The 19910-nt window shown below is 42.9% G+C and overlaps 1 protein-coding gene across 1 annotated transcript in view; it reads right to left on the minus strand.

Moving 5' to 3' along the window:
• EFHC2 (EF-hand domain containing 2) overlaps positions 1–19910 on the minus strand; it is a 204387-nt gene that overhangs the window by 74694 nt on the left and 109783 nt on the right. The window contains 3 exon segments of the mRNA XM_059910794.1: positions 8276–8406; positions 11040–11236; positions 14452–14594. Coding sequence (XP_059766777.1) covers positions 8276–8406; positions 11040–11236; positions 14452–14594 — 471 coding nt within the window.

Here is a 19910-nt window from a genome sequence, read left to right on the forward strand (position 1 = left end):
ACAAAGTTCCCTCTGGCAACAACAATGGATACACAGAGTAAACAAGAAATGACCTTTGTTGATTTAGTTCCCTGAGATTTGGGGGTTAGTTATTACTGCAGCATTACTTAACCAATCCTGACTAACACATTGAACATTTTCTCAAGTATGCATATTTGGTCTATCTCATTCTTTCTAATGGCTAAATAGTACAGTCTTAAACCAAAGCAGTAGAATTTATCCAACTACTCCCCTATTGTTGGACATTTGATTTTTCCAAATTGTTGCTATTACAAAGCTTGCTGCAATAAATATTGTGCGCACACACACACACACACACACACACACATATCTATTACAATCCACTTGTCAAATTTTTTCTGAGTAAAAAGTTTCTAAACGTGCAATGACTAGGTAAAAGGGTCTAAGCATTAGATACTGCCAATTGCCCTCTAAAATGCTGAACCAATTTAAACTCTTATCAATAGAAAATGAAAGTACCTGTTATCCCACATGCTCATCTGGAGCCAGTTATGTTATTCTTTTTAAATGGCACCAATATAATAGATGGAAATATTTCATTGTTGTTTCAGCTTGCGTGATTATTGGGCTTCTTTTCACAGGTTTAAAGGCTGTTTGTATTGCTTCTGAGAATTGTTTATTCCTGTCCTTAACCCATTTTTGTCTGTTGATTTTACAGTTTTTCATAAATCCTTAATGTCAATCCCCTGGTTCTTATACTGGTTGTAAATATTTTCTCTCAGTCTGTCCCTTGTCTTTTCAATTTGTTTACAGTATTTTTTGCCTAGAGAAATAGAAAATTTTCCTGTAGTCAATACAGTCAACTTTTCCTTTATGGTTTTTGGAAACTGTGCCCTACCTACCACAAAATTAAAATGTATTAAATGTTTCCTAATCAATTATCACTAAAACCTTTATTATTAATCCATTCATTGTCCACTGAATTGAGAATTTCTCTGTACCTTATAATAAAGTCCATAAAAATGAATCTCTTACGGGCTCTATACTCTGTTTCACTGATATTTTAGTTTAATCCTCTATTAGTATATTACAGTGATTTCAAATATCTATAAACTACATAAATTCTAGTATCTTGACTGTAATATTCTTCCTTTTCAACATTTTTTTCAATCCCTGATTTTTCTTGAGGGACCTCAAAATCAATGAGCCAATTTCTCTCCCCTAACTCCGCAAAACAAAACCAAATCTAACAACAGCAACAACAAAAACTCACATCGTAAATTCTGATTAGAATTGCTTCAAATCTAGATTAATTTGAACAGATTAGAATTTTTTAAATAGCGTCTTCCCATTCAGAGATATGATAAAGTTTTCAAATTGTATTCATTTTAGTCTTACACATTTCTTGTCCAATTTGTTCCCAGGTATTTCATAATTTTTGTTGCTATAGCGAATAGTACCCCCCATTGCATAATATTTCCTGTTTATCACTAGTAAAACTATTGCTTTTTATGTAGTTTTCTTGTATTTAGCTACTTTCCTAAATATTCTTAATATTTCTAATCATTTTTAAATTGAGTCTTTTGGATTTTTAGATATAAAATCACACTTGGGTTCTAATTTAAAAATCAGTCTCCAGTTCTATTTTGGGCTATTTACACAATTGGTTCCTAAATGCCTATTTCCACTATACCTAGGGTACAAAATAATGGAATTTTATGACTGGAAGGGACCTTAAAATTATCTAATCCAAGGGTTACCTCGTCAAGTACCTTCTGGGATATGCAGGTAAGATAAGTGGGAGAAGGTATACGACAATAAGGAATTGTAGAAACTGGGGAAGAGTGCAGAGAACAGGCACAGTCTGAGGCGGACAGTTGCCACTCACCCCCAACTGACAGTTGACATGGGGAAATGTAGGCCCAGTTTCTATTTTTCAAGAGGAGAGAGAAATATAGACTTTTATGTTTAAACTCTTAATTTTAAAAAACATTAAACAAAAACCAAACAAAACACGATTGCCAGCTATCAATCCATGAACTTGAAAGTAATCCAATGCCTTCACTGAAGGCAATTTAAACTCAGAAAGGTGTGTCAGAGATTGCAAAAGTAGTGGAATATAGGGGAGGAGTTTGTATTTTGTTTAGCTGCTCGGGTAGATCAGAACAGTATTTGCAAAGTGCTAAAACCAGGCAAGTGCTTTGCTTGGTTTGTTTACAAACAAGGAGTTCAGTTCCTAATGTTGACATTTTATGCCCCCTGTTTGGCTCATCTTGGCTTGGATTTGCCGTCATAGCAAATGAAGAGGGTACCTTTTAAATCGCCCATCTGTATCTGGGGAAATTACCACGTTATTTTCTCCGTCACCCCAACATGGAAGTCAGAGCTCAATTTCCCAGGCTTCCTTGCAGTTAGAAACATGCTGGTGACCCAGGCTCTGCCAACTGGGGAAGCTTACGTGAGACCTTGACTTGGAAGGGATTAACAAGAGAAAACCAGCTAGGCGTGGCCACCTTTGGTGTCAGAGGGGTCCAGCTTTCAGGGGTAGCAAAGGACACAAGGTTGCCAAAAGTAGTGGCAGTGATGGTTGTGGTAAAATCAAGTTCTTGGCAGCAGCGCAAATGTAGCAATGAGTGTGGGTGGTGCAGTAGGAACAGAGGCCATTTTCTCATCAGACAAGTTCTACAGCCCAGTTCTGGGCACTGTTCCTAGAACTGAGCCTCAAGCTTGTTGCTCCAGCCCTTCCAAAGATACTGTGAACCACCCAGGATCCTTTTTAAAAATTCCTTTTCTGCTTAACTAGCCAGAGAGGATTCTGCTTTTTAAAAACTAAGCCCTCACCAGTACAAACAACACCATCAGGCAGTGACAGAATCAAATCAAAGATCTCGGTCTTTTTGATTCCCAGGCCAGCATTTTTTCGATGACATCACATTTATTTATATTTAATGCTTTTAGGAAGGTTCAAAATGCTGTTTTCAAAAATGTATGCTGAGGCTCGTATCTCAAAGATATAGTATGGACACTGTCAAAGTGTCTATTTGGTTCAAGATGAGAGTACATGTTTGAGTGCTTTGGGAATTTGTCTTGGTTTTTCCTTCCGTTCATATAGATTCATAGACTAGTGGCTTCCTTAAAAGATGTTAGTTAGGCTTACAATAAAAACACCAATAACAATGTACACAGAGTTGTTCAAAAAAAGATAGAGCAAAACCACATAAAAGGAGAGATAACTGTCTGAGATAAATCAGGATGAGATCATTACAATTTTCTAAGCACTAAATTTATAATCTTCTTCCTTGAAGTAAAGGACAGTAATGGGGTGGATTATATTAATGTTTCCCAACCTTGGTCCACCAACGGTGATGTTTATTTTCCACCTTCATGGCCTCCAAGTTTTTAAAGGGCTTCTTCCAACCTCATTTATTAAAGAATGCTTTCAATGACCTCATCAAGAGTAAATACAGAACTTACTGAAATATCGAAAACAGGACATAGATTCCTACTACTATTTTCGGTGACTATTTCAAACTATTCCAACTATTGGGATAAAGGGTTTTCATTTTCTAGTGTCCGCTATGCACTACCGTGTGCTACAATAAGAACTTTACATATGTTATCAGATTTATTCATCACAACAGCTCTATGCAGTAGGTATTATTACCATCTCCATTTTGTAGGTGAAAACATTGTTCAGCAACTTACTCAAGGCCACCAAGCTGACAAATGGCAGAGCTGAGATTTGGATGCAAGTCTACAAGTCTAAAATTGAATCTGTTTACTACATTATACTATCTCTCTCAGGAAGAATTTTAAGTTTACAAGAACGAAAATTTCCTCGAGGCTGTAAATCTTGGAATTTATTACATGGATGCTCACAGGAAATCTCCTGATCCCACAGCTGATAATGGGGGTCTGAGGAAGAATGGTGTAATAATTCACTACATTCCCTGAGGCCTGAGACACGGCGTGCTGGAGGTATCTAGGAAAGACTCCAGGGTGAACCGGGCATGTGCCCTGCCCTTGGAAAAGAGGTGAGCACTGAGCACACAGAAAACCAAAATACATGCAGGCTACGTGGGGCGGGTGTCATCTCTGATGGGGAGATCAAGGCTCGGGGAGGCGGCCGGAGGGAGGGGCTGGTCACGTCTTCCCTGGCACAGGGCCCTCGCTGCTGCTGTCGCCTAGGGTTCTGAGTCCAGGGCCCCCATCAGGAAGCCTCACCCTGCCCATGTTCCCACCTGCACGAAACACTAGCCCTGCCAAGCCTAGTCCCTGCGTGGCTCCCTGCTGAAACCTGCCCGTCAGGTATCGAGGCTCTGAGAAAGGCTCTCTGCACTCTCTTCGATAACAATCCATGGCTGTCACAGGCCAATCTGACAGACCATGAAAAAAGGGTCCCAGAGAAATAGGTCCAGCCTAGAGGCAGAGCCAGTGAGCCCCACAAGGCAGAAGAGAAACACTCCCTCCCAGAAGTGCCCTCTGTTTCCACCTGTCCCTGCATTCCTTCGGGTCAATTTTGAGGCAAATATCTCAGGAAGGTCCACAAGTTAATCCAGTAATCCATTATCAACCATGGCACCTTATGCAGAGATAGTTTATTAGCTCCTGCCCGCAAGGTTTCCCTGAGAAGCGGTGCAAATCTCTGAGAAGAAAGAAAATGCCCGGGGCTTGGACTGCTGCCCAAAGCAGCAAGGCCGGGCTCTGAGGCGCCAGGTACATACTGAGAGGGCCAGGTATGTAAGCAGGGGAGAAAATGAGGGCCACAGAGGTGAAGCCCAGAGGCCTACACTTCAGTCCTGCCTCCGCCTGCCCACTCTACTACTTCGATGCACAAATTTGAAAAGGGAACATTTTACAAGTGTATTCATAAACCTACAGAATGTTTCAGAATGTCAGCGCCTAGAAGGGGCCTTAGAGACCCTTATATGGACCAAAGAGTGAGGTGTAGGTAGGTGAAGTGAGTTGCCCAAGTCACGTGACTTGTGAGAGTCGGGACTAGCTCTCCCTGACTTCCCTACAGTCAGAGACAGATTTCCCTTCCCCAGAGCAAGGTAATCAATTATTTTACTTGTTTGATGCAAACTTTAAACAGAATGTTCCTTGAGAAATAGGACCATTCATTACATTATTCAACGAACACCTATTGTACTTGGCAGGAGCCAATTGCGGAGGCAGGGAAGTAAACGAATAACTCAACACGGGCTACCAGTGGATAATACAGGAAAAGCATTTAGCACGATGTATGGTCCACAGTAAGTGCTCGATAAACGGTGACTTCTCCAAAAGAATAATTCGAGTGAGATGGAAATAAGGGAAGAGATGGAGGCAAGGGTCCGATCATGACCAAACTCACATGAAACACTAAAAGGCTGGGATTTGCCCTAGAGCAAAGGAACGACATGATCAGATTTTAGGGAGGTCACTCTGGCACAGCTTTGGAGGATGAGTGTTAAGACAAGGAGTCCAGGTGAACAGATGAAAAGCTGAACTGCAACAGTGAAGCTAGAGATGGAGAGAGGTAGTTTAAGAAGTGCAATTTCAAGAGGGTGGGAGAGGTCAAGATAGGGGAAAGACAAGGTAGAGCCTGGCCCAGGCCCTGGGGACAAGTATGGTGCCCTTTACCAAGACAGGGTCCCCGGCTGCAACTTTATGGGAGAAGAAAATGAGGTCAATTTAGGGAAAGTTATTTGGGGATGCCTTAGGGACATCCAAAGGGGAGATGTCTCGGAGGCGTTCGTATTTTCAGATTTATAATTCAGGAAAAAGGTCTGAGCACGAGGAACTAAATGGAGAACTCAGCCTTTAGCTGGCAGCCAAAGCAGGGGGGGCTGGATAAAATGCAGCCACTCAACAAATATTCACACCCAGGCACTGTGAAAAGTGATAAACTTAAAGCAGAAAGCAAGAAAGAGAAGGTCCTTGCCCTCAAAGAGGTTACGTTCTGGTGAGAAGAGCCAGAATATACACTCATACATACATACAGAAATAAAAGAAAAATATTAGCTAGTAAAAGCTCCAAGCACATAATTAAATTAGGATGTGGTGTGATAGCAACTGACTAGGTACTTTCTTTGCCTTTGCCCAGGAAAGAACGTGAAGAGCAAAAAAGAGGGCTGAAGACCATGAACTAGGGACCCACAGATGGCGTAGTGCCCGACACCAAGCATATCACACGGACCAGGACGTCTTGACGCCTCTTCTGCACTCTCATCTGGAGACAGAACCCCCAAGAATAATCCTAGCATGTCATTATTCCATTCAGGAACTGTGATATGTAGTGAGCCCAGCACGAGGTGCCAGGTTTAGGGCAGTGAACAGGGCTGTCGACATTCTAATAGGAGAAGACACACCCAAGCACACACACACCAAGTACAGCTATCTAAATAAACTTAACTGCAAGCTGTGCTAAGTGCTATGAAAAATATAAACAAGGGGCTAAGAAAAACAGTGAGTGATCTCCTTTAGGTAGAATAGAAAGAAATCCCCTCCAAGGAAGCAGCATTTACAATGAGTCACAGGGTTTGCCACGAAAAGGATGGTGGTGTGGACGTTCTGAGCAGAGAGAACTGCGTGTGCATAGGCTTGGAGGAGGGAAAGAGCTTGATGTGTTTGAGAAAGCAAGTGACTGACGGTCAGCAAGGGCAGAGGACAGAGCTGGAGGAAAAGAAGTGATGACACGGGAAATACAGAGTTGCATCGCTCAAGGCCCTGCCGGCTGCAATAAAACATTTGGATCTTATTGCAAGCCACTGAAGGGTTTCTCAAACCAGGTACAGCCTGATCTGATTTCTGTCTTAAGGAATTTCTGTCCAGGAGAGGGCCTAAATATTGGGAACTGGTTCTTTCTGAGCATCTTTCTGAGCCTTGAGGTCACCCTGCAATCACACAGCGTGGCCATCCTTTATCCCGCCCACAATTAGGGTCAGGCCGCAGAGCAACTTTTCCTCCTTGGATCTCCTGTCTGGCCTAAGTGCTTCCCCCAAAGCCCCATAAACTTACTAAACTGTTTCCAGTAGACACTGCTAGAGTACTAGGAGAACGGACGCTTTCGTAAAAGAACACAAAATAATAAAACGAAACCACTCCCTCATTTCTGATGGAAATTCGTTTTCCCCTCCACTGCTTTCCATTAATCCATGGCCTGAGCAATTGCCTCTGCTCTTTACCCTGTCTCCATTTATTTTCCAAGAGGCCATGAACATGTGTACTGCTATGAACAATAACAAAGAACTATAAATTCTTATTGATCCCAGAAGCTCGGGAATCCTAAACAACAAAAATATGTCCTCTGACTGCTGCTCTCAAAAGAATATTTTGGAGGCACAGAAGAGCTTTGTTAAAATAACAAATGAGCTTTGGAGACACTCTGGGCCTAATGGAGGGCTCGGGTCACCAGGTATTGATGCAACAGGCAACTTCAGACACAAAGTTAGAAAGACCTCCCTGCCACCCTCTCCTGGGCTCACGTCTTCATTCCTCAGCCACATCTTGACTGTATCAAGCTGAGCTTCCTATATAGCTTTCAGCCACTATTGTTTTTAGGAGCCAGCATTCTCAGCCTAAAGAGAAAGTCCCCTTTGTCCTCCATCTGTGATTTAATTTACATTCTCCTGAACGCTCCATTCACTTTGTTTTCAGGCTAAGAAGTCTCACAATTGTACCAGACGCTGAATTTGAATTTCCCTGTGTTTCTGCTGTTTGGAAATTTGCCTAGGTCAGTCACTGGACAGTCCTAGAATTCAGCTTAACCTTAGAGAAAATCTTTATTGTTCATGATTTCTTATAATACTTCTAACCTCTGTCATATATTTTCCCCTTGATTTCTACATTTTTGTGTCTTTCAAAATACCTACGTGTGTGGGCGTACATACACACAGATGCATACATAGCACCTTTCCTCTGGTAATTGCCGAAGTTTCCACTATCTTTTCCAACTGGATCGCATTCCTAAGGAGATGTCCCTCCTAGGTTCCTCAGATTTCAGAGGGGCGCTCTTAGCTGCACTGTTTTCCTGGCATTCCCCTGATCCTTCAATGCCCTGCGTGATTCACAAGACAATGTGCCCAACTGACTTACTATGCCTTTGTCTCTCTGTTCTCCCCTAGGAACTTCTTTTATATGCAAATGCGTACAATTTACTAGAAATGGGCAAAACTTGGTCACAAAGTAATACGAATGTAAAGAAACACCAATTCCTAGTAAAAAAGTATGTAGGAAATTAATGAAGAAACACTAGGGAAGAAATTGTTCCTTCTGTTCTTTGGACAATCTTGAGGAGAAAACAGATTACTGCTAGCAGAATATGGCTTACCTGAATGTATTATAATCCACCATCTTCATGTGCATGCAATCAGCAGCTGTAAACACCTGCTTGAGCTCTCTGGATTTTGATTCTTCTTGTTTTATCTTTTGTAGGGCAAGTTCAATGTTGCTCATAGGAAACTGGAAAGGGGAAAAGAAAGATGTTTAAGATAGGGAGCCCAATCTTCCGGGTGGCCAGCAAAGAGATTTCATACTGTGACCCTTGACTTAGCTGGCTATGTCCTTCCATAGAGACCAACACAGAGAAGACATGACCAGATTTCTTCAGCTATGGCTCTAGGACAACGAGTGACGTTAGCACAGGGCCACATCTGAGAGAAATGCACTTAAGGGACAGCGGGCCACAGGAATCAGAAAAGAACCACTACTCCCACCTCAGCCTCCTCCCTTTAACCCTTGGACATTGACCCAACATGTTGGGAGACCCTAATGGAGAGCACGGGGATTCAAAATTGAATAAATGGACCCCCATCTTCCCCAGATCTTTAGAGTGCGCCCCCAGAACTGTCAGCCACCAGATGATACACACACTGCAGTCCCCTTACACTCACTCTCCAGGTAGCCCCCAGTTCCTGTCTCCTACACTGTGATTTGGCTTCTGACTCTGTAAGAATACTTCTTATTCAATCCACTAAAGCATAAGCTTGTAAATAACTACAGCAAAGAGCTAGAAAAGGAGAAGACTAAATACAAAAAGAAAAACATTGATGGTAACTTAGAATAAAGTTCATCTCTGCCCTGGGAAGGGGGAGGCATTCCCTCCCTTTTTTGCATTTCCTTTAATCTGTTTCCATGATAGGATTAGCTCTTTTGAAAAGACTCCTCAGACTGATATTAATCTTTCTCTGCTTAGAATGTCTTTGTTAAGGGTAGTTTTAAGATAATGCAGTTTTCACTTGGGATGCTGATACTAGATAATGTCTTACCCTGCTTTTATCTTTCTGAAAGGAGAAAAGCCCTTTATGTCTCATATATATATGAGATATATATATATGTGTGTGTGTCTGTCTGTGTGTGTGTATTCATGCTATATATTCTTTATATTAAAGTACAGGTTTGCACTGTGTTTGAAAATGGAGCTCTAGTTACAATAGCTATTGTAAATTGTACACTGACTGAGCTTGCTATGGGCCACGTAGAGCTAAGCACTTAAAACATTTTCGCATCCAATCTTCATAGTAACTCTCTGAAATAGGCACTGTTGGTACTCCCATTTTAAAGATGCGGAAAACAAAGCTCAGGGAAGATACACATCTAAGGCCCCTCAGCTTTTAAGAAGTCAGGTTTCCTAGCCAAGCCTGCTGGTCTCCAGGAATCTAACTGCCCTATTATTGAGCCTCTCACCTGACTTCAGTGCTTTTGAAGAGCTACCGGCTCATGGTGTCACGCTAACCCAAGTTCCTAACGCTGCAAATGAAGAGATGGTGTGGCAGCCCCAGAGGGTGCTGCCCAGGCCTGCCCTCTAGAGGGACCACGCAGAGAAGAGCACTGGTAGCGGACAGCGCCCAGCTGCTGCACCTTCGTGATCACTGCAGCGCTGCAGCTTTCAGAGACCCCACGGAGGCCACACTCTCCCCAGACTCTTACCATCCAGTGACTGAGCAGGAAGGAGGCACCAGAGCTGGGCCATTCCTGCCGGACATGGGATTTCTCTGATAGCTAGTGTTTGCTCCAGGGCTCCCCACTGGCCTGGTGCAGACTTTCCCAGAGCTACGCTGTGTCTGAGGCTCTTCCCACCCCATCCTCCTTCCTTCCCTCTCCTTTCTCAGGGATCAGACCTACATCCCAGTCTCCCCACCTACTCCTGTTCCCTCCCCCTTTATCCTTCATACGCATTTCCCCCAAGACATCTCTCGCATGTCTAAGTCTGTCTTGGTACCTGCTTCTCAGAGGACCCAAACTGATCCGGGTAACGTGCTATACCCAGTGAGACTGATCTTAGCAACTTACCCCGAGCATTTTACATATAAATGAAACGGAATTGGTACTGTATCTATATAAATGGCACATAAATACTATTATTTTCAGGCAGACTTTTTAAATACATTATTTCTAGATAGATTCTTCAATAGTAGGCAATGGTTCTGAGACATACGTGTTTGCACACCGGACTAGTCCACACTTAAAAATCAAGATTCTGTCAACATGTTATTTTTACTGACCGGCACTGCCATAATGGAACTTTGAGTAATAGTACCCACGTGCCATACTATTTCAAATGAAAAAACTCTTGGCGCTCACTGTTGCCAATTTGTCCTTGGAGTCCCATTTAGGCCTCAGGTGGCTCCTGTTATGGGAGGCTGCAATCCCAGCAACTATCAGGTTCCCTTGGGGTTTCTGTTTGTTTAGGTCTTGGCCTTCTCTGCAGGCCTGTGCCAATTAACTGGGACAGCACAGTGTGTGGCACCAGATTGTCTTCCTTTCCGATCATTGCTGAATTTCTTTCTGAAAACATTGTTAGCGTCAGCGGAAAACCCAGGAAACTTGATTCAACCTTGGGCCTGCCTCCTGCCTGTGCCTGGCATCCATGATGCTGGGCAGTGGAAAACCCAGCACATAAACAGAGGAGACCAGGCCCTGGCCTCTGTGACGGGACCTGTGGCCAAGTCGTGCAGATCCATTATTCATGCCCACATGTGTGAAAGCACAATGTAAAACTGGTGGCAAGATGAAGAAGAAAAGGCCTGGAGTAAGAAAAACACAGACTGCAGAGTGCTGAGAGGTGAGTCAAGAATTACACCAAGTGAGTTCACCTTATCTGAATTCCTCTCCATGTACTTTAAGGTATACACATCAGCACTGACCAAAAGAAATAGGTAGCCATTCACGTTCACTTTGGCTCCAACATACAGCTCCTCAGCCTTGATATATTCTGAGAGTTTACTTTTAAAGACTTCTTGTCCAGGCTTCTTAACACGAATTCTTTTTAAGAACATCCCACCAGTATACCCTATAGAAAAAGAGAAAAAAAGTTAATGAGTAGGTCTTGTTCTTAAAAGAACCGTACAGGGCTTCCCTGGTGGTGCAGTGGTTAACAATCTGCCTGCCAAAGCAGGGGACACGGGTTCGAGCCCTGGTCTGGGATGATCCCACATGCCACGGAGCAACTAAGCCCGTGCGCCACAACTACTGAGCCTGCGCTCTAGAGCCCGTGAGCCACAACTACTGAGCCTGCGCTCTAGAGCCCGTGAGCCACAACGACTGAGCCCGTGTGCCACAACTACTGAAGCCCGCACGCCTAGAGCCCGTGCTCCGCAACAAGAGAAGCCACGGCAATGAGAAGGCTGTGCACCGCAACGAAGAGTAGCCCCTGCTTGCTGCAACCAGAGAAAAGCCCGCGTGCAGCAAGGAAGACCCAACGCAGCCAAAAATCAAATAAATTAAATTGAAAAAAAAAAAAAAGGATAGTACAACTTGCCTTTAGAGTTACTTCATGCTCAAACACAGACCATACAACTTAGCTGTGAACTTGTGAACTCATACTGCGTATAGTACTTAAGGGAAGAATAAGGCAGTGGGTCAAGAAGTGAGACTTCCGAGATGAGTGTGTAAAGAAGAAAAGTGGCATGGCATTCCAGCCTTTTCTTTTCTTGCTCCACTCCCTTCCCAGTCCAAACACTTAAATAAACACTTAGCGAGGACTTGCTATATGCCCAGCAGCATCCTGGAAACTGGGACATCAGGAACATCTTTAGAGCCTGCCTGAACAGTACCAGGTAGAAAATTTCTCACCTGAGCTTATCTCCACCTATTTGTCCTTATACTTCTGCTGACATACAGATGAAATGTAAGATGCGCCATTTCCGGAAAGGAGCTTACTGAATTGTTTGAAGATAACTATGGGAGTCCCCTGAACTCTTTTTTTCTACAGGCAAAATATCTTTGCTTCTTTTAGCGATGCCTCATTTTTCTTACTTTCCAGAATTCTCACCGTTTCCTCTGCTCTTTTCTGGGCATTATTTGGTTTTTGAGCTCTTGGAAAGCAGTGAGCAGAGTTGAATGCGGGACTCCATTACCTTCTAACTGAAAATGAACTGAAATCTTCAAACCTGTGAATACAACCTGAGACCAGATGAGCTTTGGGGATCAGCTTCATCACACTCCTACCACTTGCAGAAACCAGGGGTGGTGGAAAGACATAGGCTTTGTAGCCAAACAGAGCTGGAGTCCATCCTGGCTCTGTCATTTGCTTGCTGGATGATCTTTAGGAGTCTTTTAACCTCTTTGAACCACTCTGAATTCTCATTGGTAAATGGGAATAATATTTGTGGGGGGCCATGAAAATGTACTTCTCAGATTGCCTGCTGCGGGGAACAAAGTTGACAGAAGGCTCCAACTGCTATGTTCTGAAATCTATCCCCAGATTTGTGCCGAGGTCATGCTTCCCAGAGGCTGCTGCCAACACACGACTGAGCAAGGCAGGGATACTAAGGCAGGCTCATTCCTGCAAGATGGGAGCTCCTCCGACTGGTGACTTTGGCCCCAGGACTCCCAGTCAGCCTTGGCAAAACTTTCTTAGAGTTTCACTGCAGTCTAAGACCTTCCCCTTTTTCCCTTTTCTCTGTCCTTCACAGGAGTCAGACATGCACTGCAGTCTGATGGCTCTCCTGGCCTCTTCTGGCTCCTGCCACATTTTCCCTCACCAGCATTTCCCCTAATAAATCTCTTGTACATTTAATCTCATCTTGGGGTTTGCCTCTTGGAGGACCGGGACTAACACAAAACGTAGCCTCATACAGGTCTTCTAAGGATAATAGTAGGTACTCAATCAGGACTGCTATTATTACCAGCAAGCTTGTACTTGACTGCCATCACTCCTTCTGTTTTATGAATGCTGCAATTGGTTTGGCCATATCGTCCCCATTCTAGATGTATAGAGTTGATTTTTTGACCTTCAAGAGCATGACTTTATATTCATCCCTATTTGATTTCATATTTTAAGATCTGATTCATTATTCAAATCACCGTGGACCCTGACTTAGTTATACAAATTATTCATTATTCATTGGTGTGCTGAGTGGCTCATACCAGCTCATAAGGGCTGGTTGTTAAATTTTCAAGGGATTTTGCAAGCCAGTTGTTAAAACTGTTGGTTGCTTGAAATTGGCCATGGTTTGGGTATTTGCATCATGGAAATTGACAAACAGTACAAAACAGAGCTTTTAAAATTTTTTCAGAGAGTCGGTTAACCAGCACACCATTGATTATTCTTCTCAAACGTGTGTCTTTGGCACAGATAAAAATGTTGAACGTGTTGGGACAAAGAAGAGAGCCCTACAGTTCCATAATTTGGTAAGTCAAAATCAATGGCTCTCTTCAGCAATGGCCACCCTATCAGTCTATTGCAGAGAGGCACTCCGTGGGCCCTGCAGCTGGGACCTTGGCAACAGCCTCAACAGCCAGAGGGAAATAGACTCTGAAGATTAAATTTGTTAATCTGGGATTCTTGTCCTAGAGCTAGACAAAAATTTCGTACGTGGTACTATCAAGAATACGGATTTCTTCTTGTCTTGCTAGCTTTGCATGGAACTGGTGGTAGCCAGACCATGATTTTGAAGCCGCTGGATTCCACAGAGGTGCCTCAGAGGCCACGGAGGAAGTAGGGAGAGTGTCTAAAAGGAGATGTCCCAAGTCCCCCAGTCCTGAGCCAACCAAAACTGTTCCTCTTTTATCATTTTATATGTCTGGGTTCGCATTTAAGGGATCTTTGTAAAATGAACGTTAGTGGTTAAAAAAAAAAAATGAAAGCCACTCTCTTAGATCATCTAGGCTATAAAAATCAGACCATAGGGCTTCCCTGGTGGCGCAGTGGTTGAGAATCTGCCTGCCAATGCGGGGGACACGGGTTCGAGCCCTGGTCTGGGAAGATCCCACATGCCACGGAGCAACTAAGCCCGTGAGCCACAGCTACTGAGCCTGCGCGTCTGGAGCCTGTGCTCCGCAACGGGAGAGGCCGCGACAGTGAGAGGCCCGCGCACCGCGATGAAGAGTGGCCCCCGCTTGCCACAACTAGAGAAAGCCCTCGCACAGAAACGAAGACCCAACACAGCCAAAAATAAATAAATAAATTAATTAATTAAAAAAAAAATCAGACCATAGTCCCTTTCAACATGAAGAGACAGTTAATTATTCTGAGGAAACTGCTATGACAGGTATGACTCTTACCTGAATTCCTCTCCATAGGTTCAAACACTGAAACTGTGTCATCACTGAGAAAATATGAAATAACAAACATCCTTTCCACATCAGCACATTTGTGTGTGATTAGTTTTGCAAAACAACGGAGTGTATTACTTATGTTGCTGTAGCTAAATGGAAGAAAAATGAGGGTTATAGCATTATACAAGTAATCTGCCACATATTATGCGTGTAAAAAAACCTGCAGGGGCTTCCCTGGTGGCGCAGTGGTTGGGAATCCGCCTGCCAATGCAGGGGACACGGGTTCGAGCCCTGGTCTGGGAGGATCCCACATGCCGCGAAGCAACTAGGCCCGTGAGCAACAACTGCTGAGCCTGCGCGTCTGGAGCCCGTGCTCCACAACGGGAGAGGCCGCGATAGTGAGAGGCCCGCGCACCGTGATGAAGAGTGGCCCCCGCTCGCTGCAACTAGAGAAAGCCCTCGCACAGAAACGAAGACCCAACACAGCCAAAAATAAATTAATTAATTAATTTAAAAAAAAACCTGCAAAAGGTATGCTATGTTTTTTATTGAAGTTTAATTGACATATAACATTATATTAGCTTCAGGTGTACAACACAATGATCGGATATTTGTATATATTGTGAGACGATCACCACAATAAGTCTAGTTAACATCCATCACCACACTTTAACAAAAATTTTTTTCTTGTCATGATAGCTTTTAAGATCTATTCTCTCAGCAACTTTGAAATACGTACTATAGTATTATTAACTATAGTCATCATGCTATACATTACATCCCCGTGACTTATTTATTTTATAACTGGAAGTTTGTACCTTTGACCCCCTTCACCCATTTCACCCACCTCCCATCCCCCAGGTGCGCTATGGTTTTAAGATAGTAGCATAAACTCTCAGAGGTTGAAAAAGTTCAACCATCTTCTCATTAAGGCTCTAAATCTATATGCAGAGGCATTTTCTCGGTTTATTAAAATCTCTTATTCTTTCGATGTGCAGGGTAACACATTGGGAAAATGTACCCAAAACAGATGTCATAAACACACTGCTCAAACCGTCTGCACTACATGGTTGTTCCCTACTCACGAGGCTGGTCAACAATCACAGTCGTGTCAGCAAGAAGCACAGCACCTGGGCCTCACTGCCTGAGCAGGCCAGAGGCTGCGCTCTGCTGGTGCCTAGAGCCACCTCCCCATTTCACCGCCCACTTTCTCATGCCCATTCCTTATCTTTCTTCAAACCCCACATCGTCTCCTCGCTGAGTCACTCTCCCAGTTCCCCAGCAGCCCCCTAACTCCCTTCAAGGGAAAATTTACCTTTTCCCTTTCAAATGCTATATTAAATATGACAGACCCGCCTTTCGTAACACTTATCACCCATATCATAAGTCGCCATTACAAGTCTGTTTTCTGAAGGCAAGGACTGCATCTTATTAATCATTGTCTAAGACAACATTTTTTACATTCTAAGTGCTCGAATGTTTGTAGAAAGTTTTTATAAGATCCGTATAGATTGGAATTTGCACTTAGAATTCTGTGCATGAATAGTCTAGAAGAATGAAGATGGGATCGAAGTCTAGAATCAAAAGTTCCCAAAATTGATTGCCTGGTCTTGGAAGAAATTAATTTATGGTCTGTCAGCAGAAGCATGTCTGTGGATATCAGCTAGTGAAAGGTGGACTTCATGACAAATACTGAATGCTTTGGGAGGTCTCTGATAATCAAAATCATTACCCCAAGGAGGCACAGAGTAAAATAAACCATGTATTTAATCCCTTCCCTGTCACAACTCTGAGCAGAGAGGGCCTCACTTTCAGTCTCGTATGCTGAAATTCATTCTTTCCTTGTGATCACACTGATTTTAAAACAAACAAACAAGAAAACTTATTTGTGATTTGCAGAGGCGGAAGGTGCTTTTCTCTGCTTGCTCCTTTCTTTGACTGTCCAAGGAAGGAGGGCTGAAAAAGCATGGCACCATGATTCACAGCTTGAGGCCTCAAGTGAGATGGGAAGTAGCAATCTGGAAGGCTACCCCGAGGGCAGCCCTGGCAAAACAGCCAGATCTCCATAGCTGTTCTCTTAGTCCCTATTTTCCCAGGCGTCAGACAGACCTCATACAGCATAGGGGAGGAGAGCAGCTATACCTTCTCAACCATCTTCTCTGGTACATAATTGGATTTAAAAGTAACAAACAGATTTGGTAACCCCCTCTCATGAAAGACCCATACTTTTACAGATGCCTGAAATATCATTCAAACAACTGAATGAGGTCTAATGTCAGGCCAAATGAATACAACTGCAAATTTAGCTTCTTAGAACTTACATAAATGTATAAGAGTGTATGTTAAGTATGGATTTTTCATGTTTAATATGCCCTTTTTTTAAAAAAACCTAATTCTAGTGTTCTGGACAGCTTATCAGTCAGGAATATAATCTACTCAAACAAAATCTTTAGACCAGTCATTCACAAACTTGGCCATGTATGAAAGTCACCTGGGAGCTTGTTAAATATACAGAATCCAGAGTCCTACCCCCAGAGGTATGGACTCAGTAGTTAGCTTGCAGCTCCAGAAACCTGCATTTTTAATAAGCTCCCCAGAAGGTTCTGATGAAGTCATCCCCAGAGCACACTTTGAAAAACACTTGCAAGTAGCTTCAGACATTTCCTTGGCTAATAAGCTAATTATCAAACTTTTCTATACACTCTTTTTATCACAATATGCCCAGCACTCAAAAAAATTTTAGCATTTTCCCTGCTCAATCTGGCTTCCTGGGCCATTGATAGTCAGGTTCAAATACTTACACATACAGCTATTTGTCATGACTGCCAATAATACACTCTCTACTCAAGTCACACAAGCCACTTCACTTAGTGCCCCACACTGTGCTTGTTTCTACTTCCAGGCCTTTGCTTGGTGTCATCCCCTCCCCCAGGGTACACCCTCATCCTGTCCTATGCCTGTCCAGAGTCCTGTCCATCCATTTGGGCCCCAATCAGTAGAGCTCTCTTTGACCATGGCTGCCCACCCAGATGACCACCTATTCACGCCTCCTGCACTGACCATTATGCATGGCACCCAATTTAGCACTGTATAGACTTGTATTCTTGACTGGTTTTTTAAAATGTGTTTATTGAATACCATTGTCTCAAAACAAATGATGATAAATTCCTAGGTCCAGCAGCCATGTCCTAACTTTTTCTGCACACAGCCCAGAGTTATCTATAATCACTGTCTTGACTTCTTCTCCCATTCTCTCTTAAATCCACTTCCATTAGGTTAGCTCTACCTAAACTACCCTTGTCAAGGTCAACAATGATCTATCTCCACAATGCCAATTCCGATGGTTCATTTTTGTGTCTAACTTGACCAATCAGCAGCAGTTGGTACAAAGGATCACACTTTCTTCCATGACATTCTTGCTTCACTTGGCATCCAGGATCCTGTATTTTCTCTTGGTTTTGCTCCTACCTCCTTGCTTGTTCCTTTTCAGTATCCTTTGCTGGTTCCTCCTCTTTTCCTCAATCTCTTAATTTGGGATGTCCCGGGGATAACAAGGAATAACTTGGTCATCCACTTCTCTGTCTGTATTCACTCCTTTGGTGATCTCTTCTAGTCTCAGGCTTTAAATACTACCTACATGCTGATGATTTCCAAAGTTCTATCTCTAGCTCAGACCTCTCTCCCGGAACCCCAGACTCGTATATCCAACGGCCAACTTAACATCTCTACTTGATATTTGACATCTCAAACTTAACTTGTTCCAAAACTGAACTTCTGCTCTTGCCCCAGACCTACTCTAACTATAGTCTTTCCCATCTCACTAGATGGCAACTCCATCTTTCTAGTTGGAGGAATCTTGGGAGTCATCTGTATCTCCTCTCTTCTTTCACACCTCATATCCAATCTGCCAGGAAATCCTATTGGCACAACCTTCAAAATATTTCCAGAATCTGCTATATCTCATCATTTTCATGGTACTCACCCTCATGGGGCCATCATAACTTTTCTCTTGGACTACTGCAGTAGCCTCTTAACTGGTCTTTACTTCCACCACTGCCCTTCTACAGTCTTCGCTCAATACTGCATCTGCAGTCATTCTTCTAATATGTAAATCAGATCAAGTCACTCTTCTTCTGCTCAAATCTCCTCCCAATGAGTCCCCTTATCACTTGAAGTCAAAAGAATCCTGACAATGGTCTGCAAGGCCCTATGTTATCTGATCGCCCATTACTTCTCTTAATCTGTCTACTCTGCCCATTACTCATCTCTTCTATCCTCGTCAGCCTCCTGCCTGTTCCTTGTGCATCCCAAGCCTGCTCCTTGCTCAGGGTCTTTACACTGACTGTTCCTTCTGCCTAGAACATGTTTCCTCTCCTCAGTAAAGTCCATCCAGACCACACCATTTAAAATTGAAACCAGGGGTGCTCTTCAGACCCACATTCCAAGTCCCCTTTATTCTTTTCATAGCTACCTTCTTTATTTTTTCCATGGTACTTCAATACCTTCTATATACTACAGAATGTACTTACGTATTACCTTTATTGTTTATTATCTGCCTCCCCAGCTAGAATGTAAGTTCTATGAGGGCAGGGCTTTGTATCTGTTTTGTTCACTGATGTGTCCCAAGATCAGTGCTCGGCACATAGTGGGTACTCAGTAAATATTTGCTGACTAAGAAAATGAATGGCTCACCCAGGGCTACATACCTGCTGAGAACCTTAAAGATAGCTATAGCTATAGTCTTATGGTTAGAAGAGGCATGAAGGCTTATTATTATTGATGGGGAAAACTTGTTTAAAGAGGAAAAAAAATGACTGACGGAGACAACAGATGGACAACATCTGAAACAAGTCAGAGATTAAGATTAAACCGTGAATTTTTAGATGCTATATGATTATGAATAGCACAAGTCTGGGATAATAGCCTTCCTGGTAGGAAGTCATCCGTCTCTTCTATCCATCATTAAGAACTAAAAGGGTGCATGTTCATTCTATTTACTCACTTATTCATCATTCGTCCTCTTACGGACAAAATATCTATTGAACCCCAAGTACATAGCCAACACTGTTCTAACTCTAAGAGAAGCAATAAAGCCAGTCCCTGCCCTCAAGGAGCGCTTGGTCTCGATATAAACAAGTAATTGCCACACACTGTGATAAGTACAGACTCTGGGGCAAGAAAGGTGAACTCCAGGAGTCAGACTTCCCTGTGTTCAAATCCTACTTCAACTAAAAATTAGCTGTACGAGCTTGGGCAAATCGTATAGCCTCTCTGAGCCTCGATTTCCTCATGTGAAGAATGGGTACAATAATATTACCGACTTTATGAGGTTGTTTTGAGGATTAAATGAGATCAAGTATTGTAGTTAGCATACCATAACCATAAACTGCTTTTTATTAGTAATATTATTATTGTTAGAGGTATGATCAGCAGAGTATTGTGAGCACACAGAGAACAAAGTACCT

This window comes from Balaenoptera ricei, chromosome X (assembly GCF_028023285.1).
Source record: "Balaenoptera ricei isolate mBalRic1 chromosome X, mBalRic1.hap2, whole genome shotgun sequence".
NCBI classification, from domain to species: domain Eukaryota; kingdom Metazoa; phylum Chordata; class Mammalia; order Artiodactyla; family Balaenopteridae; genus Balaenoptera; species Balaenoptera ricei.